Source organism: Mucor mucedo, assembly GCF_025094135.1.
Source record: "Mucor mucedo strain NRRL 3635 chromosome Unknown EV154scaffold_239, whole genome shotgun sequence".
Lineage (NCBI taxonomy): Eukaryota > Fungi > Mucoromycota > Mucoromycetes > Mucorales > Mucoraceae > Mucor > Mucor mucedo.
Window position 1 is genome coordinate 2,947 of NW_026252523.1, and position 27,969 is coordinate 30,915.

The 27,969-nt window shown below is 34.8% G+C and overlaps 4 protein-coding genes across 4 annotated transcripts; 2 read left to right on the forward strand and 2 right to left on the reverse strand.

Annotated features, from left to right (window-relative positions):
• Positions 1-5,192: 5,192 nt before the first annotated feature.
• EV154DRAFT_532015 (uncharacterized protein) lies at positions 5,193-6,063 on the forward strand. The gene has a single exon (XM_051603866.1). The coding sequence runs from the start codon at positions 5,664-5,666 to the stop codon at positions 5,994-5,996; it is 333 nt and encodes a 110-aa protein (XP_051450597.1). The 5' UTR covers positions 5,193-5,663; the 3' UTR covers positions 5,997-6,063.
• Positions 6,064-8,705: 2,642 nt separating this feature from the next.
• EV154DRAFT_582761 (uncharacterized protein) lies at positions 8,706-9,132 on the forward strand (the record flags this gene model as incomplete). The annotated part of the gene is made up of 1 exon (XM_051606681.1): positions 8,706-9,132. The coding sequence occupies exon 1, from the start codon at positions 8,800-8,802 to the stop codon at positions 9,130-9,132; it is 333 nt and encodes a 110-aa protein (XP_051450598.1). The 5' UTR covers positions 8,706-8,799.
• A 12,034-nt stretch (positions 9,133-21,166) lies between these two features.
• Positions 21,167-22,100, reverse strand: EV154DRAFT_488328 (uncharacterized protein; the record flags this gene model as incomplete). The annotated part of the gene is made up of 2 exons (XM_051599094.1): positions 21,167-21,907; positions 22,002-22,100. 2 exons carry the CDS (start codon positions 22,098-22,100, stop codon positions 21,167-21,169), a joined length of 840 nt encoding a protein of 279 aa, XP_051450599.1.
• A 3,189-nt stretch (positions 22,101-25,289) lies between these two features.
• EV154DRAFT_556980 (uncharacterized protein) lies at positions 25,290-26,383 on the reverse strand. Its single transcript, XM_051605394.1, has one exon. It carries the CDS (start codon positions 26,013-26,015, stop codon positions 25,686-25,688), a length of 330 nt encoding a protein of 109 aa, XP_051450600.1. The 5' UTR covers positions 26,016-26,383; the 3' UTR covers positions 25,290-25,685.
• Between the last annotated feature and the right edge of the window lie 1,586 nt (positions 26,384-27,969).

Below are 27,969 nucleotides of genomic sequence, written 5' to 3' on the forward strand. Positions count from 1 at the left end.
TTCTTCTCCACGTTAAGGGTGCCACTAGCTTTGATGAGTTAAAGACGACTGCCACTTTTGATGATGACGGTATCCAGTCCACAGGTACCAGAACATGGCCAACCTTTCGAGAAGCTGCCCAAGCACTCAATTTGTTAGAAGATGGTAAAGAATGGGATAGAGCAATGACAGAGGCGTTTATGTTGTGCAATAGTTCAGTGAAAATCAGAGAATTATTTGCAATCCTTTTAATATTCAACTTTGTTCCAAATTACAAAGAGATTTGGGATAATCATAAGGATAAACTATCAGCTGATTTTGAATATACCTATCGTCAAGGTCTTCCTGGCAGAGGTCTTGATTTGCAAGGTTATCCATTGGACTTAAGTGAACGGGATTACAAAATTATTTTAAATCAGACAATTGTGGATATTGCTCATAGGTTGTTGAAAAATCAAAAAGATATCGCAAATTTTCCAGAGTTACCTCAGCCCGATCCATCATCCTACAATGCGTATATGGCAAGAACTCAAAGCTTTTATGACCATGAAATTGGACAATATGATGCTGATGATTTGTTAGTCAACGTGGCTGTTTATGAAGGCGACGAGGGTGGAAGTTTAAACGCTGAGCAACGCGTCATATACGACGAGATTGTTTCGGCCATCTATGATAACCCTGATACAACCCCAGCCCCCTTTAGAAGTTCTTTTTTCTTCATTGATGGTCCAGGTGGTACAGGAAAAACGTTTTTATACAATGCCTTACTTGCAAAGGTACGATCAAATGGTGAAATTGCTCTTGCGTGTGCATCTTCCGGAATTGCTGCCACCCTGCTTCCTGGTGGTCGAACGGCACATTCACTTTTTCAAATTCCAATTGATATCGACGAATCTTCTGTATGTAACATCAAGTTACAAGACATTAGTGCTCAAGTAATTAGTGACTCTAAGTTGATTATTTGGGACGAAGCTCCGATGATGAACAAAATGACATTTGAATGTGTCAGTCGTCTCCTGCAAGAGATTACGGGAAACTTCCAGCTTCCTTTTGGTGGTAAGGTTGTTGTTCTTGGTGGTGATTTCAGACAGACACTCCCAATCATTAAGTTTGGTTCACGCTCGGACGTAATTGATGCATGTGTCATAAACTCTGTTCTTTTTAGAGACTGTCGAGTTTTGCGGCTCAAGCGGAATATGAGGCTCACTGGAGATTCGATTCTTGACAATGGTACCCCTTTCCAAGATTATCTTTTAGAAGTAGGTGAAGGTCGTTGTCAAGTTTATGATCAGTATGTATCCATACCAGCCTCAATTGTAACGTACGCAGAGTCGATCGAAGATGTTGTAAATGACGTTTTTGGTGACTCACTTTCAGCTGGAGACTGTTACAAGAACAGAGAATTCATTGTTAGTAAAGCTATTCTTGCGGCGCATAATTCTACAGTTGATGAAATCAATGAGTTGGCGACAGAAAAATTACCAGGTATATCCATGGTATATTTATCAGATGACTCGATTGAAGAGACACAAAATTCAAGCGCAACCAATTTCCCTGTCGAATCGTTGAATGCTGTAAAACCTTCAGGAATGCCACCTCATAAGTTGGTTCTTAAAAGATTCCAGCCAATCATGTGTTTAAGAAACATCAACCCTGCTGAAGGTCTTTGCAATGGTACAAGGTTAATCTGTAGAAACTTCACAAGAAATATAATAGAAGCTGAAATTGCTGTTGGTGATAGAGCAGGTCTGATTGTTTTGATTCCCAGAATCATATTAATATCTTCAGATAATGCTAACTTACCATTTACCCTCCGTCGACGTCAATTTCCTGTGCAACCTGCATTTGGAATGACTATCAACAAATCGCAAGGCCAAACTCTTTCTTTCGCTGCAATCTGCCTTATTAAACCCGTTTTCACGCACGGTCAACTTTATGTTGCTTTATCTCGGGTTCGTGACCCTGCTAACCTCAAGATAATCTTACTGAAAGAGCCGCCATTATCAACACTCACAGACAACGTTGTATTTAACGAAGTTTTAACTCGAACACAAAATTAAACATAAAATAATCATTATCAATAAAATCTATTTTTATCCCATTTATAAGCATTGAGTGGCGTCGGTGGCCCGCTGCAGGCGCGAGATCGCCCCCAGCAGGAACGTAGGTTATTTTTACCGTAGCGAAGCGAAGGTCAAAAAATTACCGAAGTGGGCTGGGGCCGCGATCTCGTAACAATAAAGATAATAGAAACTTCAACTATAGCTTTGTTTGAAATCGTTTCTGATGAGTTGACAATTGCATATGCGGCTACGCCAAATGAGGACCATAAATAGACATACTGGTCAGCTACCGGGTCACCAAGAATCTCCTCGTTTGTATTTTTTAGAATATCATATATTTCCAAAGAAACCCATGCGTCTAACGCAGCGTAGCGAATTTGGCCTGGAGTGAGCTCATGAGCGTATGACCAATCTGTTGTGATCGAGCTTATATACAGATATAACTCTATCATCAATTCTTTCTTTCTTATATGATAACCTTTCTATAAATCATTATTGCATTACTCTTTAAATCAAATACATGCTATTACACTCTATTTACTACGCATTGATTACTCATCAACATATAGAAAACAATAGTCAGACATTTATTCCAGATAATACAATCCAATGATATGATCGCTCGTCAATAACAAGATTCTCGAAGGTACCATGAGATGCTCGATCTTTAATTGACAATACGCCTATTGTATATTTGACAGGTTTCACTTTAATGATTGATATTCAGCCAGCCCTGAATATGTATATAAAGAGCCCAATTTATTGTATATGTGGTATTTTACAAAAATATTACAACGAAAAAGTAATGAGAAAAAAGTATATCTTTATTCGAGGTAAAAATAGACTCCAAGAGCTCTGCTGCGATGAAATAATTGATCCTTTTTATATTGATCAACTTCCCCTGGTAGTTGTGTTAAGTCAACCTTTCTGGTCTTGTAATAAATCTATACTCAGTTTCCTACCTTACATTAAATGAATTCTACTCGTTAGAATTGATTTCAAATAACGTCGCCCTGAATCAACCGATCTGGGACACTCTTATGGTTCTGTTTAAAATACAGAATTATAGTAAGATATTGTGTAACGGTGGCTATTTAAAAGATGCATAAGGTTCTTGTGTTTAATTGGCTGTGGTAGAACATGTAGTTATGTCTGATCATTTATCCATTCTGTTGATTATTTTTATCTAAGACGTGGGTAAATATGTGATCCTAAATATAGAACAGCTTATCGATGTTTGTATATTTAGTTGTAGAAAATAGGCATCCAAATATTCCATGCACTACTTCTTTTATACACTTACAGTCGTATAAGTTGTGTTTATCAATATATAAGTAAATGAACCATTTATATAAATAGCTGTTCTATTCTCTCTCTGGGTAGCTAATCCATTGAGAGAACTATTAATACTAAGTTTCTCTTTCTTATATTTCTTGATTTGATCGGAGAAGCGTCTCTTCTCGATCGGTGATATCGTAACTCAGTGGTATAGCATGTGCTAAATCCAACATATAGATTGTACATATAATAAATTCATATCTCATCATCACTGATAAATGATAGCTAAATCACGATCAGGCATAAAAAAGGAATTCGCTAAAGCCGGTCACTATTTTAAAGTGTCACGGTATCTTAACACCAATGTCCAAACTTAAGACATGTTATTGTTATTATTTCTCTATTGACTATGCGTAGCACTAATTGTCCAATATAAATATTGTTATTGATAGCATACTCATATTGTTAAGAGTAGTATCCTCAGCCTCGTCCATTCCATTTATTATAAATACTCTTTATTTTTCCTCTTCTTAAATCTTTAGTTAACTTTAACATCAATAAACTATGACAAGAATTCTAATTGATCCTATTGTTTTTTTCTGCAAAACTATCCTCTTTAAGCCTACTTTTGCTACATAGCATTCTGTATCCAACTGTAATTCGTATATCATATTTAGGCCAATCGTACAATCTTTAATATAGAAGTATCTACTCGAAGTAGGAGAAGTTGTATAGCAGTATACAAGCGTATGCTGATATTCAACATCAAAGGTTGTTTTAATTTCATAGTTTATTTATTTAAACGATTTGCTTAATTATTCTTAAGTGAATCGTAACCAAATACGACAAGCATACTCTTATTGTTAAGAGCAGTATTCTCAGCCTCGTTCATTTCACTTATTATAGATACTGTTTATTTATACTCCTCTTAAATTTTTAGTTAACTTTAACATCAATAAACTCTGACAACAATTCTAATTCATCCTGTTGTTTTTTTATAGCTTTTTTCTGCAAAACTATCCATATTTAAACCTACTTTTGCTACATAACATACTGGATCAAATCGATCGCTCCCTAACCAACCATTTCAAAAAATGTATCCCTACTCCACATTATACATACTCAATTCAAAAATTATCGCCAGTCAGGTCGTTCTTATGTCAGTAAACTTAAAGCTTTTTTTGAAATCTAAACTAGGAGCCAAACATTACTAGAATCGCTAATCCCTCAACTTTCTCAATGTAATAGATAATTGGCCGATTTGTTTTTTTAAAAAAACCATTTAGATCTTTCTATTCACTTTCCTTTATTCTCTTCTTACCTATATCCCCTTTTTCCTTTGTGTTCCGTTCTGTAATGGTTTACTTATTTTCCGCCGGAAAATATGTTGAACGGCACTTTTTGTCCTTTTTGGTTTACTTTTTTTTTGGCTGCCTTTTGAAAGTTTTCTATAAAACGTTTCCAAAAAATTTATAACACAACAATTAGTTTGTCATTTACTTAAATCTGAAAAATTCTTAATATTTTAAGTCTTTAAAATTTTGTATTTATTCTGTAAATCAGGATTTTAGCCATTCCATTTTGTATTTGACTATACTCCTTGAAATACCATTCTTATTTCATTTTGTTGTATAAATTAACCCCTATATAAATATATTTTATCTTTTCTTCAGCTGACAACTACACAATCTGGTACTCAGTTTTAAAGAACTTTTATCTTTATTTTATTCTATTAATTTTACAAAAAATTGCCATTAACAAAAGCAATATACATGTGTATGCTGGTACGCAACATTGAAGATTGTTAATAGTTCATAATTTAGTTATTTAAACAACTTTCGTATTTATTCTTAAGTGAATCGTACACAAATACGACGTAATTATTTCATGATACAAAGTATGTAGTTAGGATATCAGAAGATGGTTTTAATTCAGATAAGAATTATTTTATCTTCTGTCTAATTATTTATTATCAGCGATACAAAAAATCGTTTCGACACAGAAAAAAAATTTCTGTTTGTTTTGCCTGGAGGTGGGAAAATAAAACAGAATATGCTGTCCATAGAAACGTTTTCGACAGAAGCTTATATAATATCTGAGGGGATAAAAAATATGAGTATGATTAAAGTTCACCTGCATAGTATATTTTCTAATGTTCCATAACCATGATTTGTTTTTATTTCCCTATCATACTTCCGATATATCCAAATGCTTTACTGGATAAAATCAATCCGCGCTTTCCTAATTTAACCGGCGGGTAGTTTTTTATGCTGTAAAAACAACTACAATTTTTGATTGCTTTGATTACTTTCTCACGAAATACAATTTTTACTAATCCTTATTATGTCCGATCTTGTACCCGTAAACGATCCCAAGTATATTCATGATGTTGTTATTACCGAGTCCTCATTTAAAGATCAGAGCATGGAAATGATTAAGATGCAAGAAACAATTCTGGAGTGCGAGATGAACTCTCCTGAAACTTCCAAGAAAGCTTACAACCCTAAAGTCAAAGAGTTCCAAGTATGGTGTAAGGATGCCTATAGACATATCTTTATTAAAGAAGATTTTACAGTCACAGGTCCCGAGTTTTATTTGTTCCTCAAAACTATGGTTTGTCAATTGTTTCTAATTTATACAAAAAAAAAAATTAGAACGTTTAAAATTTTAGGTTAGAAACCGTCCAAGCATATCGTATTTCCTCCAATAAAGATCGTATAGAATGACTTTCAATATGTGTGGTGATCTGCTATATTGTTGCTACATTAAATAAACCTATATCTATGACATCAATACATTAAGAATGATTAAGGAATCAATTACCCAATATAGATAGTTAGTACTATCATATCACAAGGTTACAAGAACACAGTGACAAAGGCTTACTAAAGATATGGAAGTACAATGTGTCTAAGATGACAGTAATTCCAAGTGTAACATATTTACAAAATAAGCAGTTAAAGGTAACAGGATACACACTGGGAAAATGATAACAACTTCAAAGATACACTAAAGATAGTGGTACAGCAGATAGTCTTTTTTATATAAATACTTGTTCATTTTATTTCATAATAAAGACAATCTTATAAACAGTCTCAAATTACTTATATACTGCCTTATAATTTTACTTACCTCAAAACACAACAATATGGTTAAATTATAATATTCGAGTGATACTCTCATATTACCAGTATAATCTTGTTACAGATTATATATTGGAAATATATTATTATTGTTTATTATGACTCTCCTTAATCTGTTATTGAAGTATCAGCATATGAGAATTTTTGACTGGATAATTCGGACCAATCAATATGATAAAATATTGATTGACTTGAGAACATATAATTCTAATTGTCATGTTTGAGAAGATAGAGACAGGCCACTAATTATTCTTTACCAGATATTTTGATATAAAAAACATCCTCCCTTTTGCGATGACCTTCTCTCCATAACTTTAATAAGAGATTAACAGAGACTCAATTTTTTAATTCTTTTTTTTCTGTTTTTTATCTAATTCTATTATCTCAGAACATCACAAAGAAGACGCAGAAGTCAAGAGGACAAAGTAATTCAAATGGCAACTATTTACCAATATATTGCTACTATCACCTTGTTAGGACGGAACAGGAACAAGACACATAAACTACTTGGCAACACGAGGGGGGCGATTGGTTAAAATAAGATATGTTTATTTATTAAGAGGGGGAGGAGTTAGGACTAAGATCCAGAATAACGGTTTTCTAATAAATAACTAACATCTATCGATACTATTTCTTATACATGGGAAAAACTACGATGAGTTTAAATTATAGATTAACAAGAGACTTTACGGAACAAATATAATGAGTAATTGAGATGTGACGAGTAGTAACTGGCTGGATTTAGTTGACATTGAATAATATGATGGTTTGACACGTGCGGGATAAATCGATTAGGAATAAAAGTAAAACATGATCGGGAAAAGGTTTACTAAAGTTGAGTCAGACAGGAAGCGGGAGTAATATTGAGAGGCAGATTAAAGATATGTTTTACAAGGAGTTCGGTGGCGGGCAAGATATACTGATATGATTTTTGGTACAAGATTTTACAGGGAGTTTGTTAGCGGACAAGAGATACTGGTTTTAATTTCTAGAACAAGGTTTCAAAAGGGGTTTGGGATCATGGTTAAGTTATGCAGACAATAAACAGGGCGAGTAAGTTCATGACACACCTACTACTATCAAACTCAAGTACACCAGAAAAAAAAAGGCCATCCTGATCCAAGATCAGCTCGTAATGCTATTCGTAAGATGTGTAGATTGAGGGAAGAAAATGCTGGCAGAGGTAGCTGTAAAAATTGTTAATCAAATACCTTGGTCGATGGTTAAACTATCGTTGATGCAACTGACAGCCTTTCATACTATTACATTGGTTAAATACGTTCCATAATCTTCGTAACCGTACTGCATTTATTTTGTCACATTTCTGTCTTTTTCGTGGTGAGTCAGCCAGAGGTGCCAAGCTTCATGATTTCTAAGTTGCCAATTTAGAAGAAGAAGGCCCTACGTGCTTCTGTCCTGCGTTGGTTCTGGTGATGAGAAATGACAAGACCAACAATTCTGGTTGATTAGATATTGGTGCATGTATTAGAAATGTAGATATTTGAAATTGTCCATTCATGGCAACTGCTATGTATTTTTTTTCAATGTTTCATGTGGATTGTAAGCTATTTCCAGATTTCCCAGATCCGAAAACTGGTATTTCACCAAGTTTTTGCAAGCGAGTGCTGAATGCACGAAGCAATGGTCCTACTCCACCCACCACAAAGCAATGGAAAAGGCCCTCAAGGCTTGTAACATTGCTTCATCTAAAATTACCCATATGGCTCGTGGTGCAGGTGCTCGTATGTGCGATATTGGTGGTGTTGATCATTTATGATCAAGCAACTTGGTAGATGGAATGCTGACTGTATGAGCGTAGAAATCGGTGTAGATTTATAAATAAAAACAAGAAAATTATCAAACCTGCAAAAATTAACTAAGGGTTTATTAAACAAATAAAAGGGGGTCTTTATATACACATTATTTCAGACATTGATCACAGATGGGCTGATGACGGTAGTGGGTAGATTTATCCAGATAATACTCGGATGTAATGATCCCATATAGAAAGGCCATAATAAGATGTCAATAACAAAAACAATAACATTCATTCTTAAACTGTGTATATCTTGTAGCACAATATTCAGGGGAAAATGTAGTTCTTAATCCAGATAGCTGTGGTACCTCAATGTGGCTGATGTAACCTTCATATGTTTCATATTATTGTTATTATTTAAATGTATGTCTTATACTTGTATGAAGGATGATATGAGATCAAGCCTTGTACATAAAGTAAATGATCAGTATCAATAAGAATTATATTTAGGATTATCAAATGGAAGATTTAAGAAGTGTAGATAGAGTCATATATTAAGTATATAGCCTCGATCACGACAATGAGTAGATCGTATGTTACTGGCCTCCCACGACAAGGTATGCGTTTTTTAGGCGGTTATGGCACAGAAAAGGGCATATTCTACTTGGGAAGAAGTGCTCTTGAACCTCCAATCGATCTCCAATCTAAGACTTTTCCTGAAGCTGATGAATGGATGGATAAATTGAATTCTGCTGTCATTACGGACAACGTTGCCGCTCTTGGTTTCTTGCAACTTTTGAAGACCACGAGAATCGCTTTTCTGCAAGAAGCTTCGCGGATGAATTATGATTTTTCTCGTAGCCGTATAACTGACTATTACTTATTCCATTATCCTTTACTTTTTACAGTCTAAAAAATATGTCATTTTTTTCTATGTGTTAATGAAATTACCAATTAAATTTTTTTTCCATTTTCGTGTTTATTACTAGCTGGCATTTCGCGCGCTTCGCAAACAAAGCCAGCGTCTGATACGCATTCAAAGATAATACATATAGCTTTTTATTTGATTTATATATAATATTGGGATTAAAGATGATCATTATGGATAAAATATAAAATTTAAAGGGAGTCAGGTGCGGATAAGTAATTCAGGATATTGTTAACAACATATTCAGTAGTGTTTTGTTTATTATACCCAAATCCCATTCATAAACGTACCATAGTTAACATCATTCTACACATTTCATGTCAGTTCCAAATTTTACTACCTAAACCAATATGTCTATTCACTCAATGCTTATACAAAGTTTCATTTTCGTGGGGGGATGGGTAAGCTCTTCCGCTCTGTAACAAAATTATATCTAATAAATATTTTTTATACGCAATTAAAATCAACTTTTGTAAACTAAATGACAATCTACCGGTCATTGTTCCTGAGTGACTGGCAAGCCCCTGAACCCTCGTAAATAATATTTTTCAGCGGGGTCTTAATTTTGTGTTGCAAAAATGTACGAATTATTAACACCACGGGAAAATCCAAGTGTTTATAGGTGTGATTCGAGTGATCATTTTAACACTTATTTAAACACCTAAAGAAAGTGTTTTGCGCCAATTTTTTGAGTGATTTCCCCCGCTTAAACAATGGTTAAAATCACTTCAATATCACTTTAATATAACTTAAAGCCACCTATTTTAGGGTGTTCTCAAGCAAATTATTTAAAATTTTAAAATCCTGATTTTAATTAAAAATATTTGACCCCACCACTATGGAGGGGTCAAATTTTAAAAAATGTTTTCTGACATTAAAATATCATTTTAACTCGAAAAAGTACTAAAATCACATCACTCATTTTGTGTGGGAATTCTTTTCTTTCATTACGATTCCATTCTGGCTGCTCTCAGGCTGACCATCAATAGGGTAAGAAGCATTATTTTTGTTCATTTTTAAAATAGGTAGAGGCAAATGTAAAGTATTTTTATTTTGATAAGAATACAAGAAAGAAATAAAATAACATTGGCCTCTGTGCCATGTACAAATGACAGTTTATCATTTTCCCAAATTGGAGTTGTGTTTTTTTGTGACTTTTGATTTTAATTAAAGGATTTATTTTAAAATTTTAAATAATTTGCTTGAGAACACCCTTACACACCCTAATATCACTTTAATACAACTCATTGTCACCTATACAGCGCACACCTTAATATCACCTTAGATCCACCTTAATATCACCTTAGATCCACCTTAATATCACCTTAGATCCACCTTAAAATCACTTTAGATTCACCTTAAAATCACTTTAGATCCACTTTAATATCACTTTAGATCCACTTTAATATCACTTTAGATCCACCTTTATATCACTTTAGATCTACCTTTATATCACTTTAGATTTCACTTTAAAACTACCTAAAGATCACTTTAGAATGAACACTTTTACAGTTATAAAAAACATTATTTGGAACTTGTGGGAAAGTGCTGCTGTCGATACAGCTATGTAACAGCAAGAATCGTTCACTATCATTAGAAAATATGACATGTTAATAATACTATCAAAATGGGTATATAGTAAGCCTTACATTACATTATTGGTTAGAAGCCGAGTGCCGTCTCTTACGGTTTTTGTTCATTTTTGAGGGAGCCTTGTTTGACCAGCAGCTCTGTAACATGAAGTAAATGGCCCAGTTATCTTTACAACAATTGACAATGTCTACAATGTTTAAAAGATGAGCTTCCCTGGAGGCTCTTGATATTAACTCCTTCTTGATAACACCAGATAACGTTTTCCAAGGTACATATTCATCCATGCTTGACCTCAGGACAGAATTGCAAATGGAGTTAATATCCTTGCTTAGCAGACGATACATACCTTCTGCTGTTTCGGGCTGGCCAAAAGAATTCAACAGAAAAATTCCGCTATCGTTATTCTTTAGTATGTTAATGATATCAATAGCATGAACAGTTTCTGGCTTTTTGATCAAGTCAATCTCTTCATAATCGACTTGCATTTGATCTTGACCGCTATTTGGAAAAACGTTTTGGGGACTTGTAGTAGCTATTTTACCCAAAATAGTTTCTAATCGATCCAATCTTTCATTAAGACTTTTTATAGCTGAATTTTGCTCTGCGGTGATAGTTCCTTCCAACTTCTCTATTCTTTCAAGCACAATATTTACCCATGTAGGTTGTCTAGACATATTGATGGAAATTTTTAGTTGGTATTTTATTTAAAGTAGAAGAAAGAAAAAAAAACCCTCACGTCTATTTTGGAATTTCATTGTTATTGTTATTGTTATTCTTTTGGATGGCTTATGTTTGCTCTATTTAGAAAAATATGTTACGTGAAATCATGATTTATGATGGGAAACCCTATTTTAAATCACGAGTGCCGCAATATTTGGAATCCCTCTTCTTTCACTTTTAATTATCTATTAACGAAAAATATGCGTTGCGATACTTGCCCAAACAGACCATACGTTCGTACTCGCGATATAGAATCTCATAAAAGAAAGCACAAAAATATGGATTTGGAAATCAAAATGAAGGTTAATATCATTAGACGACGACTAAATATAACAAATGACAGCACTGCTGAGTCATGCGTCAATGGTTTGCCCGTAGAAGAACCTGCCAATATTCCTGATCTTGAATATGGTATGACTGACGATGACAATTTTGATCCCGTTCCCGCATTTGGTATTGCTTATATGGATATCAACGCTGCAACTGAATTTGAAAATTTATATGAAAGTGATAGTGGAAGCAACTCCGATATCATTCTCGAACGTAGTACTATTTTAGATCCAGAATACAGTAGATACATGACTGATAGTGAAAGTGATATTGAAAGTGATGCTGATATTCAAGACTCAAATTATGCCAAGAATCAGTTAATAAAGTACTCTGAAATGGCAGTCAAAGGTGATCCCGAGGAGCTATCTGCAATTCGTGATTGCAATTTGGAAACATTGGATGATAAAAAAAGTTTTGAATTTCACGCATTGATGGAAAAGTGGAATCTGAAAAGATTTCGGAAAGAAGAGATCATCAGATGGATCAATGAAAACTACAATAATACTCATCCTAACCAGAGTAAGCCTTTTTATGCGTATTCACTACATCATTACATGATAACTAATTCTTCTGTAAATTAGACGTGGCAGAAAAATTAAAGTCCACTTATTTAAATAAAAAACAAATCAGTGAAACCGTACAGCTGAAAGAAGAAGTTTACGACATGTGTGTGAATGGGTGCCAAATGTTCATCGCCGAGGATCAAGAAATGTGTTCTCACTGTGAGGAACCCAGGTTTCAACTAAACGACAACGGCGTGTTAGAAGCTCGTCAAAAACAAAAGCTTCTGGACATTTCCGATTTCATTGCTTCATATTTTGTCTCTGATAAAAGCATGAGATTATTGTTGCAAAGATCAGAGAAGGTCCAAACAAGCGACGATATTGTAATAGAAGACTTTTTTGACGGCAAAAAGTACCAAGAGCTTTTAAGAAAAAATTGCTTCCAAAACCAGTATGACATCGCCCTGGCGTTGTATATAGATGGATTTGTTCGTGGCCAAAGACGAAAACAGAGTCTCACCATTGTCAAAGCTGTGGACATGAACTTAAGTCTCGATTAAAGGTATTTTAAAGATTAAAATAATGCCATCAAAAATACTAATTGTCATTGTCTATTACAGAGCAAAAAAAGAAAATCATTTTGTTGTCTGCATCATCAAAGGACCCAAAACACCAAAAGATATCTATAGCTTCTTATATCCTTTATTAATGAAGTTAATTAAAATGGAGTCTGCTGGTGTGATTGTCAAGGCTCACGACAACCAAAACCATCACATCAAGGGGTATACTCGTCTGTTTCTCGGCGATATTCCTGCCATGGCAGATACTTTGTTTCACACTGGTCATACAAGCAAATATGGTTGTAGAATATGTGATATTATGGGCAGTAGTAATGATGGTAAAGGGATGTACTTTAGTCATAAAAATTCGGACAATGCAGTAATTTGAGGCAATAAAAGTTTTAAATCAGTAGACGAGCGGGTATCTGGGGTAAATGCGACGACAATACTAGTATTCGGCCACTATGAATAATATTTAATTTTATTTGATAACATCAGTTTGAAAACAAAGGGCTCACGAAGGTTACTTCTCTGACCGGATTTACCTCGTTTGCGGCAATATTCGATGGCCTTGATGAGCTTCATTTGATTGGGCATAACGTATCTAAGCAAATTTGGAAACTTATTTCTGATGACGATAGAAAATATGGTAACAATAACCGATTTCTTTTGGCAAAATGTCATAGAAAAACGCTTGGAGTGGCCATGGAAAGTTTAGGCACAACTTGCAGAACGAACATTTTTGAAGGGGCATTTTTGTGGAAATCGGTGTAGATTTATAAAATAAAAACAAGAAAATTATCAAACTTGCCAAAATTAACTAAGGCTTTATTAAACAAATAAAAGGGGGTCTTTATATACACATTATTTCAGACATTGATCACAGATGGGCTGATGACGGTCGTGGGTAGATTCATCCAGATAATACTCGGATGTAATGATCCCATATAGAAAGGCCATAATGAGATGTCGATAACAATAACAATAACATTCATTCTTAAACTGTGTATATCTTGTAGCACAATATTCAGGGGAAAATGTAGTTCTTAATTCAGATAGCTGTGGCACCTCAATGGGGCTGATGTAACCTTCATATGTGTTCATATCAATGTTATTATTTAAATGTATGTCTTATACTTGTATGAAGGATGATATGAGATCAAGCCTGTACATAAAGTAAATGATCAGTATTTAATATAACAGTATCAATAAGAATTATATTTAGGATTATGAAATGGAAGATTTAAGAAGTGTAGATAGAGTCATATATTAAGTATATAGCCTCGATCACGACAATTTTTAAGTATGTAATTGAATTACGCCAGTAAAACAAAAATCGCTAAAGGGAATATTGGTCACATAGATTTGAACACTCGTGGTGGGTATGGACGTGCAGTTGACTGGGAAATGTTTATTTTGTTTCTGGTTCCTACCATTGTTTGTGATATGATAAATATATAGGCTAATGATAATAAGAGGTATCTGAATACTCCTGGTAGTAGCTTGCGCAGAACTCAATCGTTGATTGGTGACAGTTATGAGCAACATAATTTGGAGATTGAAAATCGATGCAGAGATACTGTTAGTGCTCTTAAAAATTTGTCCAGTGCTTGTTCAATTGCTTTGCAATATAAAATCAGTCAAACAGATATCAGCGAACTCAAAAGGTTAGTTACAATTAGATAAAGGTTTAAAAAGACTTAAACCTAATTTTTTTAATGTTTGACGGTATTCAGTAAGCTGCAGATATGGATGGATTTTGTCGGAAACACAGACAATATGACACCAAACGCAGTAACAATTAGCCAGCATTATCTATCACATATACCATATGTGATTGAGGATCTTGGTCCTATGCGCTCGTTCAGTTGTCGACCTTTGGAACGCATGATTGGTATAGTTAAGTAGAAGATAAGGTCATTCTCCAAACCAGCGGAGAATGCATACCAAATCATTCGTACTTTGGCAGAGCAAGTTTTTTGTCCAGAAAAACACCAGCTTGCTCCAAAACATCGCTTACTGGAATCATTATAGGCAAAGCTAACTCGGAGCATCGGCGTATTGCTGAATCCAGGCACCTTGGTGCCAACTTCCTTGAACAAATTGAACTACAAGTTCAATGCGAGGAAATCCGAGTTGTTCAAAGAATCACAATGACGGGAAGAGGGTGCAAGCAGTTTTGTGCATCCACAGTAAAAAAAAAATCCCAGCATGTTCCTCGCACGCTTACCCATTAGTAATTTCGGTGGAACTGCGAAGAAATACTATGTCGTTCAGCTGAGTTCATGTTTGTAGCAAAGCCGTTACCAGCTGCGAACATGTTGAACAATGATGTTTTTGCTTGGGCTAGAATATGTTCCAATATTGAGTCAACTGTTGACGGGAATACTGTTTTATTTTATACTACTAGTTCCAACAGCACGCCACTTGCTGCAGAAAGGGATCATATGAGAGTTCTGATCAACACCAATAATATCATCAGTCCCATAACAACAATACCTTCACCAATAGAAGAAAATAAGCACTACCTTGTTTGGCCATCTATGTCATTTAAAAAAGATGTGTGTATAAGCAATACGCCGTTTTAGTTTTTTAAAAAAAACGTAACACTCATATATCAGACTTACTAAATAATAATAAAAAAATATTGCAAATGTTAACACTTGTTGGAACACCCTTGAACACCTCAAACGCAAGTGATGAAAACAAGCTCTTATTTTAACACTCATTTGTCACCTTATACAAAAGTGACCAAATTCACCACCTATTTAATTACGTTTTAACACATTTCTCTCAAGTGATAACAATTAACACTTATTTTAACACTTATTAGTCACCTTTACCAAAAGTGACGAAATTTAACACTTATTTTAACACCTTTTAACACCTTCATTCTGAGTGGTAGAAAGTAACACTTATTTTAACACTTATTTGTCACCTTTATTTAAAGTGATGGCGAAAAACACCCAAATAAACACTCAAAGTCACTCGAAATCACTTATTTATTAATTTCATTACTTATTTTTTCCCGTGGTGAATATTAGATGGAACGTTCTTTAAAATTACAAACGCATCAAAAGGGTTCCTGTTTTTGAGCGTATTACTTCACGGGAGCTTTATGACAAATAGAAATGTGAATTTAGAAGTTTATTTTATTTTTGTACCTTTCTAAAAATTGTCTTCATAAAAAAATCTGGCAATGAATAAATTTCCTTTTATATTACTTCTACTAGTCGGAGATGAATGCTAAAAAATGTCACAGATTTCTTTTTGGCACATTACAATGAAGATGCACTCTAGCGTAAGAAAAAAATTTCTGCACTGGCCAGACAGAAATGAACGATGTATTATATCAGAGAAGATCAGCGAGAATAGCTCCTTCCGTTCTTGTGTTAGATTTGTGGATGGTACATTTATTAAGCTGGAGCGTAGCCCTACCATCCAAAAAAATGAATTCTGGTCGTATAATTGTGCCTACGGTATTTCCACTATGCTTGTTTGTGATCATAAACGAAGGATCCGTTTCTATGTTACTGGAATACCTGGTGCTATTCATGATAATAGCGTTTATCAAAATTAGGAATTGGCGGAATTCCCTGATAACTATTTCTCTCCCGGTGAATATATCTTGGCCGACAGTGCATACAGGGTCTCTTCGACTGTCATTCCTGGTCACAAAACTGGTTCGACTCAGGCCACAAAAGAGGAAATCGAAAAATTTAATCTAGAGGTAGCTTATACTCGCGTTGCAATTAAGCACTGCAATGGAATCCTAATAGGAAAATTCCAAAGTTTGCAAGATCTTAGAATTACAATCAATACAGATGAATCATTGATAGAAGAAGAAAATTGGATTCGAGCCTGTTGTGTATTGCATAACTTTCTTTTGTATGATCCAATTGATTTTGAAGAGTACCAAGAAAGTTATCCACTAAGAAGTTCAAGAGACACAGAAAATCAATCAATGGAAAATGATGATATAAATTCCAAAAGAAATTAACCGAAAAACAATATTAAGTAACAATGATTATAGCCATTAAATGTGTTTATTAATCTTGAATAAAATCATATTTTTTAGGATCGGCTATCATCATTTTGATTTCTTCACGGCGAATTTCATCTTTCAACTTAAGGATATAATCAAATCGTTTTAATCTCATATCCTGTTCATGATGGTCTTTTGTTTTTTAATGAATATGACATATTCTGCTGTAGACTTTGATTGTTCGTCATAGTAATCAGAGAGTACGTCTGTGATGTTCCTTTTTTGATTCTATTTTTTCTTTTCAATAGGACGGGTGGAGAGGCCTGAGTACCTGAAGGTGCAGACACAGGTGCGGACACAGACGCAGACGCAGGTTCAGAGTCATGTTCGGACACAGGAAAAACATCATCTTCGTCCGCATCAAAATCGTTGCTACAAGGGCTCATTGATCGAACAATAGCACGATTGGCGTTGGTCTCCAATACTGGATTTGCACTTGATTGATGTCCAATACCGGTAACAAGTCGGCTCAATCCAAACAAAGGGAGCAGATCGTAGTACCATTTGAACAGTTTAATGGTTTTCTCTGTAAGTTTGGTAATAAGGTAAACGTGGTAAACAGAATGTCGTAACTTATTATTTAGTTTTCATACTTCTAACAGTGATGTTGCCATAAGTCGCAGGATCACAAACATTACCAGTTGAATGGATTGTATCGTACGTTGCCTTAAATGTTGTTTTAAAGTACCTGATTGTCTCCTTGATACTCTTTTCGTTTCTGTCGATATGTCCTTTGTTGGTGAGGACCTGGCGTAGCTCGTTTGCTAAAATTGTTTGAGATTTGGTTTCTCCTGGTTTTTGGTTTCTACTTCCAGTGTACAGCTCCCAATTTTTCCCTTCCAACATCAATTCAACAATAATGTTCTTAGAACATTTTCCATCCATGTCGTAATCATGAATCCAGCTGGTAGGGTTTTGCTTTTCGGCCCTAATAACTTGAGTAGTAGCAGAGGTGCTGCCCTGTGGATCAGGTGTTGGAGATGAGCATTGTTCTTCATTATCGTCAGGACGAGCTCGAATGTTAATTGGTGTTTGTTGCATACTTAATAAATTATTTGGATATTGAAGATGGAGAGAATAAAAAAAAACCTCTGATTTATTTATATAAGAGCTACTGTTATAACGGATAGCAAAAAGTGTCTCTGAAATGACATAAGGTCTTTGTTAGTTTGGTTTTTCATACTTCATATCATCATTTGTACCTCAGGACCATATTACATCATTTTTAAGTCCTCCTCCAATTGTATTCTACCTTGAAAGTTAAAAAAATTAGACTCAAGTTACAAGTTTTTTTGCTAACTTTTATTCGTTTAAAGAAAAAAATTGAAATCTAAAAATCACTTGAGCGCCCCTCATGATGCAGTTGAAATTATCAGAAATCAAACATCAAATATCTAGCAGGTAGTTCTTTATCAACTCATATGAATCTTTTATTTATATATTAGAGACTTTAGGGGACTAGATTTTCACTAATTTTTACACTTTGATTTTTGGTAATAAATATTGGTGTCATCGTAGATTTGCACTTTCCTAATAAAGCGTAACATATAATCCAATAACGTCAGACATTTATGAATCTGCGACTTAAATCTAATGATAACATGAACTCATGGCATTACTCTTTTTTCTTCTCAAATAATCTTTAAAACAATACAAAAAAATGTCTGAATATATCATTAACATGTGGAGAAATAATTAACCAGTGCCTACAACCGGCTACGTGAAGTAGAGCAACAGTCCCTTGAAGAATTCGAAGACGAATATGAGGACGATTTCGAAAAAGATATGCCATCCACGATGTACAATGATGGTCAATGTCTAGATATCCAGTCCTTCACTGACGAGATGAGTATCCATCTATTTAGATTTACGTATTAGCAAATACAATCTGTAGTGACCAGCATGCATCTTACTGAGAGGATTACCTGTCATGCAAATACATCCCAACAATTTTATTGGGCTACCATCGAGGCATTTGCTATCATGCTTTGTAGACTTGCCTATCCGTCTCGATTGATTGATCTTGAACTCCTTTTTGGTATAAGCTATTCGACTATTTGTACGATATTCAACGAAATGATTGTATTATTGTATTCGAAGTACAACGAAGGTATACGTCGTGCAAGAAATCATTTGCGACCTTACAACTTGAGACGATTCAGCTAAGCTATCATCCAAAAAGGCTCGCCTTATACTGAGGTCGTTGGATTTATAGATGGAACTTTGAATGCTGTGTGTAGACCTGGTGCAAATCAAGGTAGTGTATATAACGGTCATGTGAGAGAGCACGGGTTGAAATACCAAGCAGTTGTAATTCCTGACGGTATCACTGTTAGCTTATGGGGACCTTTTGCTGGGGCAATTCATGACATGAACTTGTTGGATAGCTCAGATATCATTAGCGAATTGGATGAAATCTTGGACTGTGAAGATATTGGCGATAAATTCTACGCTCTGTATGGTGATCCCGCATATCGGCCATCATCTTGCCTTATTAGACCGTTTTTGACTGGTTTGGCTCTAACAGATAATCAACGAACAACAAACGAAATGATGTCGACAGTCAGGGATTGTGCGGAGTGGGAGTTTGGGCATGTCGCAACTCTGTTTGCTTTCGTCAGATATAGACCAGGACAAAAGGTATTTCTAAGTCGCGTTGGAATGTTCTATGTTGTTTCAACCCTTTTGAAAAATATACATACCTGTGTTAGTAATGGAAATCAAACCAGCTTTTACTTTAGACTATCACCTCCTACGTTACAACAATATACCGACAGTATAACTAATATTTAATAAATTTATTTTGAGTCGTTTTGTTTAAATTGATACATTTTTTGACGTATTTGTTAATGTGGCTTTTGGGGGTAATGATAGACAACCCGCAGAGGATGTTGCTGAACGTTGGCTTGAGACGATATTGCTTTATTTACAGAGTCCAACAAGTTATCTTCAAAGATCTTTTGATTTATCTTGATGTCATCTGCAAATTTCTTTTGGCTTGCCTCTACAGCCGCAATTGTCTCCTCTTTGCCTTTGTTGATTAAACTTTTAACATCGTTCAAAAAAGCACGCTGGTATTGTATCTGCTTTTCCGATTTAGCCAAAGCAAAAGCATACTCATTCTTTCGTGCTTCCTCTACTGCACGCTTTATATCAAAATGTCTTTGTTGTGTGGGACGTTCCATCGTGTTGTTATCGTCTTCGATCACATACATCTCTTCTCTTGCCTCTGGCTGCTGAAATATCTGTGACTGTTTGCCTTTAATTTCACGTTGAGTTGCCTTTCTTTTTTTGTTCACTTCTTTTAAAGATTGAGAGCATAACCCTGCCTGGGTTTCTCTTTTTTTTATGCGGGCAGAGCTGGCCTGAGCATCTTCTACATCCTTGATCGTCTCGACTTCAGTCATCTTAAGTTTAATCGATGGAAATTATTAAAACCTTGTAGTATATCAGATTTTTAAATTAATTACCTCATCATCCATTGAGCTCAGTCGATTCTCGAGAGTCGTTTCAGAATCATTTGTACCACTGGCAAGTCGATCCGCATTTTTCTTTTCTTGCTTTCTTCAAATAGTTTCTTAATGAAGTCAAACCAAGAGACCTCAAACGAGGGTCTACCTTGTTGACTTCTTGGATAACTAAATCCCATGCTACTGTTACATTGTTTTTTTTCTTGTCAAAAAGACGATGAGATATGCTGGCCTCAACGGCTGCCAATTTTCTACTTTCTGACCATTGACCACGTTTCTCAGTAGACTTCGACCCAGTTAATTTACTTTCTTGAGTAAATTTGATGTTGCTGTCATTGTTGCTATCATTATTGCTGTTTATATTGTTGTCTTTGTCACTGTTGCTACTGCTGTAGCCGGAATTGTTAGCTTCTATGCTTTGTTCAGACATGTTTTAAGTTTATTTATGATAAAAATAAGAAAAGGCAACTAAAATAATGAAATCATAGACTCATAATAATGCAAAAATCATTGCTAAAATAATGTAATATTAACAGTTACAATTGGCTTATTTCAAAGACAGATTAGTGAAAGCGTTTTCACTAATAGTGTAAAAATTGATGAAAATTTAGGCTCTGTGACCATGTCTGTAGTTGGAAAAAAATTAATTAAAATGTTGATGAGAGGGCCGGTAGGCCCTCCTAGAAAAATTTAAAAGTCGGATCGTCGACAAATAATTGAATTTAAGAGATGAATTAGATTCTTTATTGAGGCTTATATGTACAATATTTTCTTTTAGAGCTTCCGGGGCAGATACTGCTACTGTATGGCACATGTTCTTGTTTTTTTTCGCTTTGGGTTTGATTCACACATTACAGTGGGTCGTGGTGTATTGGAATAAAGGAGTCGATGCGTTCGTGACGTTCTATGTGATGGGCTTAAAGGTAGATTCATAAGGTTTTGAGGCATAGGGTTTTTTGGCATATGGTTATGAGGCATATGGTTATGAGGCATAGGATTTTGAGACATAAGGTTTTGAGGCATAAGATTTTGAGGTAGGCGAGATGGAGACATGTCATTTGGTTGCATAGAATAGTTAAAATTGAGAGGCATATTGGAGTTTTGTGCATAGATGTATTGAGATGGCATAATTTTAGGAAGAGGTTTGGATGTCAACGAAGCCTTATCTTGTTGATGTATTTCTTTTGAGTTTTGAATATTTGGCATGATTGTTTGTCCTGGTAATAGGAGAAAACAATTAGCTTCTTCAAGTGGTCTTTTTTCGTATAATTCTTTAATCAACGTAGAAGCAGAGTCAACTCTTTCTTTGTTTAAAATTACTGAGTTGAGATATCTGCTTTGATCCTCTCTTTGATTAAAGTAATGACGTAGATTTTCTGGTGTTTTGTAAAAAAATGGTTTTTTTCTTGCCATCATTACACTGCTGAGACCATAAGATGGTGAAATCTTGCCATGGTTTTTCAGAGAACACTTGATTTGCAAGCGAAGAATTATTTCTTCGTAATAACAACTACAACTCCATTTCTTCTTCAGTATGAACTAAAGTAACAGCTATCTTTGTTCCTTGCATATAAGAGAGATACAGATGTTGCAAACCACCAAAAACGGACTTGTTTCTGTTTGTAACTTGTACAGTTGGACTGACACATCGAACTAGCTTGCTTTTGACGGTCATACTTTCGAATTTCTTATAGCAGTTACCATTATCATAGTTTGTAGTATTACGTTGCATATGATATGTGTCAATAAGCTGTTCTGGCATACGACAAATACCGAACGTTTCTGGAGATGCCGCAAGAAAGAGTGTATTTCCACTTGGATCACTATAGGGCTGCAATACATTTTGTTTCGTTTCAGCCCTGAGAAAATTAATGGCTTGGTTGATCCAAGGCGAGAAATGGGTCTTGTGAATGACCCCGTATCTGTTTTTTGACCCAACCTATATTAAAAATTAAGGTCACATTAGATGAAGTACAAGTACTTTTAATTATTTTTATAGCAGCTTACTGTTATGTTGTGACGGAGACGGTAATCTGCTAAGACACAGTTGGTAAGAGCGGAACTGGCATTGAAAGACGGGAATTTTCGGATGATATTCTGATGGACACCTCTTTCAGCAGAATTCGTGCCTCTCACGCATCTGTACACTTGAAGACCATTCTGATCTTTGCTCATTTGATAGTACCAAGTGACACCAGGAGGATCCGAGACATGCCCAAGTCAAATGGCTTCAAGTACCATGTTTGACACCTTCCAAGCCTTTTTGTCAAAAAGCTTGTTTCCAGAGACAGAACAAATGGCATTTCCATACACCTCAAAATTTTTTTTCACGACAGGGTATAGCTTGGATGGACTGGGGACATATCGTCTTACTCTCTTGAGCACCCAGTCGGAATTTTGCACCATCATGTTTTCTAAAGATATGTTTCTAATCTTTAAGTATTCCGTCACAAGTCTTTCTTCTTCCGGGTCATTTACAAACAAGACATCTCTAAACGTTCTTGAGAATTCTTTGGAAAATCCAAGCGTTTTTTGAATCGGAATCATATCCATGAGATGGAAAACATCTTTAGGTACTCTTGAAGGTAAAATGTTTTGAGCATCAGAGTTGTTTAAGCTGGTATCCAAAGTTTCTTCAGGGCGATTTGCATGATTAGTTGTATTTTCAAAACAATCTTCACTAGCAATAAAAAGCTGGTAATGATTTAAATCAGTTACAACTTCAAAAGGTGTGTCACCAAAATCACTCAGGGATTTGTTGTTGGTGTTGTCGGAAGAGTCAATCATCGTGGTACCAGGAATAGCATTTTTTGTCATCTTAATTATCGCTTTGTTCTTCATACTATGCATTGTATCAGTAGGCACCGTAGTGTAACCAAAAGCACAAGCTGGTTTGCTTCCTTTGACATGAACAGATACAAAGATATTTGGGTTAGGATTTTCAAAAATTTGAGTACCAATTGGAGTAACATGTTCTAAAAAATTGAATATTTCCAATGATACATAGGCATCGCATGCGGCATAGTTGATTTGATTTTCTGACAGACTGGTGGAGCACCAATCACTAAGTCTTGGTGAATTGCTATCTTTGGGTAATTTCTTTTTAAAAACGGCGGAACAAATAAAATCCTGCCCAACGTTTGCTTTTTCAATTGCACCTTTGTTCTTACAATAAGTCACCAATTCTAACTTCCCATGACCCACGCTCAGCTTGAAGTCTCGCTCCAAGTTTCTCATATCTCCACCAACTACCCGGCCAATATTAATTATTTTATCAACAACTAAAAAGATCTTCAATGCCTTTGGAAAATTGTTTTCGTTAAACTTGTTCAATCTTATAAGCCAGACGTTATTTTCGGGGGCAGTTTGAACCAGAGCCACTTTACCAATTGAAATTGGAGACCGGTTGAAGTACCATTCACAATCGAATCCAACGCATAATGGGCCACGATCTTCAGATATCTTAATCAGATCATTGAGTACTGAATTAATAGCTGTCAAATTATCTAAAACACAGACTTTGACATCTAAAGGAAGGGTATACATCGGAAGAGCCAGATCAGTTTGCACCATTTGATCAGTTTCATTTAAAATGTCTGCGTTGTCTTGATGCTGGTTTTCATTAGAAGTGCTTGCATCAACAATTTCTTTTACCTTGCCCTTTCGATCAATTTTTTTTGAATAGTGTGAAACATTTTCTTTCAATGTTGGGATCACAGACTCGAGAAATTTTTGATCTGCAGTAACATTATCAGTGAATACAAACTTCGGGAGATTGCAACCATAGATATTGTAGCTTTCAATCAATTTATCGTAGACAGGTTGAAGATGACTATGAGCTTTAGTCGGAACTAAAGCTTGGGCCCGAATTTCTTCATATTCGTTACACACTGTATAGAGAGCACCAAAAACAGAAACACCATTGATATTTCCCATATGTGTCGTATTTCCTCCAATAAATATCGTATATGTGATAATTTGAGTATAAAAGGGTAATAAAATAAAAGATAAAAATAAACAAGTAAAGAAATGAGACTCTTTAATCCTTTATTATAAGTTGGAGAGTTTGTCATGATAAAAATAGAGGTCCTTTTATATTAAATTATTATTTCAATTAATTTCTGCGTAGATCGAATAAACATTTCCAGAGACTGGGAATTGTTGGATTTGAAATATAAATCAGTAACGACATGAAACATAGCTTATAAATTATAGTTATGTAAGCCTATGGTAGTATGTCCGGAATTTCCAGCAGAGAAATCATTTATCCATTTAGCAATATGTGCGATGATTGGATTACTTGATTACTCATCGTAGGTGCTAGAAGGAACCGCAGTAAATCAGCCAACCAGGGTCCAATGTAGAATATGATTTCCAGTTAGAAGATTATGAGAACTGGCACTGTGTCTGCTATAATATATGAAGTATATTATAACTCAAGACAGATTAAATAGTAATTGTATTCGATTTATTTAGGCGTCAAATACGACAGTATAGAATGACCTTCAATGTGGTTAAATTATAATATTCGAGTGGAACTCTCATATTACCAATATAATCTTATTACAGATTATATATTGGGAATTATGTCATTATTGGTTGTTTTTGATTCTCATTAATCTGTTACTGAAGTGTCAGCTAATGAGAATTTTTCACTTAATAATTTGGGCCAATCAAGATAAGAAAGTATTGATTGACTTAAGACCATGTAATTCTAATTGCCATGTTTCAGAAGATAGAAACAAGCCACTGCCTATTCCTAACCAGATTCAATCTCCCAGATGTTTGATATAGAAAGCGTCCTCCCTTTTGCGATGACTTTCTCTCCATAACTTTAATAAAGGATTAATAGAGACTCATTTCTTATTACTTCTTTTTGGTTTATTAGACGGAGTATAAAATACGTAGTTGTAAGCCTTAGGGCCCTCACAAGCAAAAAAATTATTTTTTTAAAGATCCCGATTAAGGACTTTATTATTATTTTTTTTTTTTTTTTTTTTTTTTTTGTGAAAGGTTACTTCAGACTTCCAAAAGAAAGCTTTTTCCAAAATCCATGACATTGCTTTTTAATGACCCTTTTTGAACGATTAAAATATAACGTTCACTCAAAATGCTAACCTATCTGTTATTATTTTTCAAGGACTGTATTGTTTCGATATACTTTTTATTTCTAGAGAAAACAAAATGAACCTATCTCAAATTGTTACAGTAGTTGCTGAATCGCAATAAATTTTATTTGGACTTGATGATGATATGAATATGATTATGGAATCAGACATTTCTACACTTTACCGACAACAAAGTCTCCACTACAGTTTTACTGCATTCTCGATGTTGCCTGTTCCATCAGATCGTGAAACTCCCAGTGTTGAAGAGGTGCACTACCAGTAGAATTAGCATCGTCTCGTCTGGTTCTGAATGTATCACAGAGGCGAATCCACTTGTTATTCATCGCTGCAAAGTCCCTTCTACCGTTGATAGCGTCACTGGCATTAAAAGCATCTTCCGTTGCCTTGTTCAAATTCAGCTTTTCTTGAGGTGAGCGAATAACACCCACGTTTACAACGTAATCGGAAAACAACTCGATCAAAACGTTGGTGCTTGCTGAATTCCATATGACGATGGTAGTGTACTTTTGGAAAGGCATTTTGTTAAATAAAATTGGATAGTTAAGAATTGGTAAAGAAAAATGAAGAGGATCACAAACACAACTCTTTTATCAAAAAAAAAAAACAAAAACGTTGGTGAGTTCAGTAGCCCAATTTGGCTGATTTTTCATCTGATAGAAGGATTCTGGGGTCGTTGGATTTTAATCCTTTATTGGGATATTCCGAAAATTTTGGCACTGGAGAAAATTCGATGTTATTGTTAATCGCCTAGATATATCCATTTAATTTTTTATTCATCTATTTGGCAAAATTGTAACCTTTCACAAAAAAAAATAAAAAAAAAGAAATAATAATAAAGTCCTAAATCGGGATCTTTAAAAAAATAATTTTGTTGCTTGTGAGGGCCCTTAGTAATTTTAATAAAATGTCAAAAGAAAAACGAAATAAAGTACATAAAAGAAAAAAAAAAAGACAAGGGAAAGTCTCGGATGGTGACAACAGACACAATTGAATTGACTAATGATGGGGTTGAGTCAACCCAATCTAACAAGATCTTTCTTCGATTAAAGACCACCGCTTTCAATAAAACTTATGAGGCATCTGGAAGCTCTACTAATGTCAATAAACATCAAGTTAAAGATCTTGACAATGCTGTTATAAACAGCCAAGATCAAACAAGTAATTTGCAGGGCAAAATTCTTTTAAGATTGCCGCTGCCACAGCCCAAGGACGTTTTCGAAAGAATTGCTCAAATTAATAGAGCCAAACGCCGCCGAAATTTTAGTGAATCATCAGATGAAGAAAATACACCTAAGAGTGCGACAGATAATGCTATGGTTGAAGCGAGCTCTACCTCCAAATTTAGAATGGATTCTTACAATAACAAAAAAAAAGAACTCAAAAAAAAGAACTCAAAAAAAAGAACTCAAAAAAAAAGAACTCAAAAAAAAAGAACTCAAAAAAAAAGAACTCAAAAAAAAAGAACTCAAAAAAAAGAACTCAAAAAAAAAGAACTCAAAAAAAGAGACAACAGCAGGCATCTAGTGATACATATAAGGAATATCAGCAGCAATTCCGTCAAAATGCAATTAATAAAAAGCAAATGCAAAAATATCAGCGTAAATACAAACGTAAGCATCGCACCAGAGTGGAGGATGTAGAAGAGTCTGATGAGCAACCCGACCCACAAATGGAGGATCAGTCTGAACCTATTATCGAAGAGGTAATTTGTCGTATTTGGGTACGATTCACTTAAGAATAATTAAGCAAATCGTTTAAATAAATAAACTATGAAATTAAAACAACCTTTGATGTTGCATATCAGCATACGCCTGTATACTGCTATACAACTTCTCCTACTTCGAGTACATACCTCTATATAAAAGATTGCATGATTGGCCTAAATACGATATACGAATGACAGTTGGATACAGAATGCTATACCACTGAGTTACGATATCACCGATCGAGAAGAGAAAATTAATATTAATAGTTCTCTCAATGGATTAGCTACCCAGAGAGAGAATAGAACAGCTATTAATATAAATGGTTAATTTACTTATATATTGATATAGTTATACTGCTGATAAAGAGTATAAAGAAATAGTGTATGAATTAATGGTACCTAGCTTCTACAACCAAATATACAAATATCGACAAGACATTTTATATTTGGGATCGTAATTTATTCATTACAAAGATAATGAATAAATGATCAACTATTATGTTCTATTGCCAATTACACTTGACAAACAAGTATGCATCTTTTACAGTAACCGTTGCATGATCTGATAAATAAGTGTCTCGTAATACTAAAGATTTATTAGAATACTCCTGCTCCCGATCCACTGATATGGGACAACGTTATCTGGAAACAATTCTAACGAGTAGTATCCATTTAACCCAAGGCGGGAAACAAGGTATAAATCTATTCCAAAACCAGAAAGGTTGACTCATCATTAAAACTCAGGAGAGTTGTGCAATATAAAAAGG

Bases quoted from the DNA above. Each gene is read 5' to 3' on its own strand.
- EV154DRAFT_532015 (XM_051603866.1), top strand. From the start codon at position 5,664: ATGTCCGATCTTGTACCCGTAAACGATCCCAAGTATATTCATGATGTT.
- EV154DRAFT_556980 (XM_051605394.1), bottom strand. From the start codon at position 26,015: ATGCCTTTCCAAAAGTACACTACCATCGTCATATGGAATTCAGCAAGC.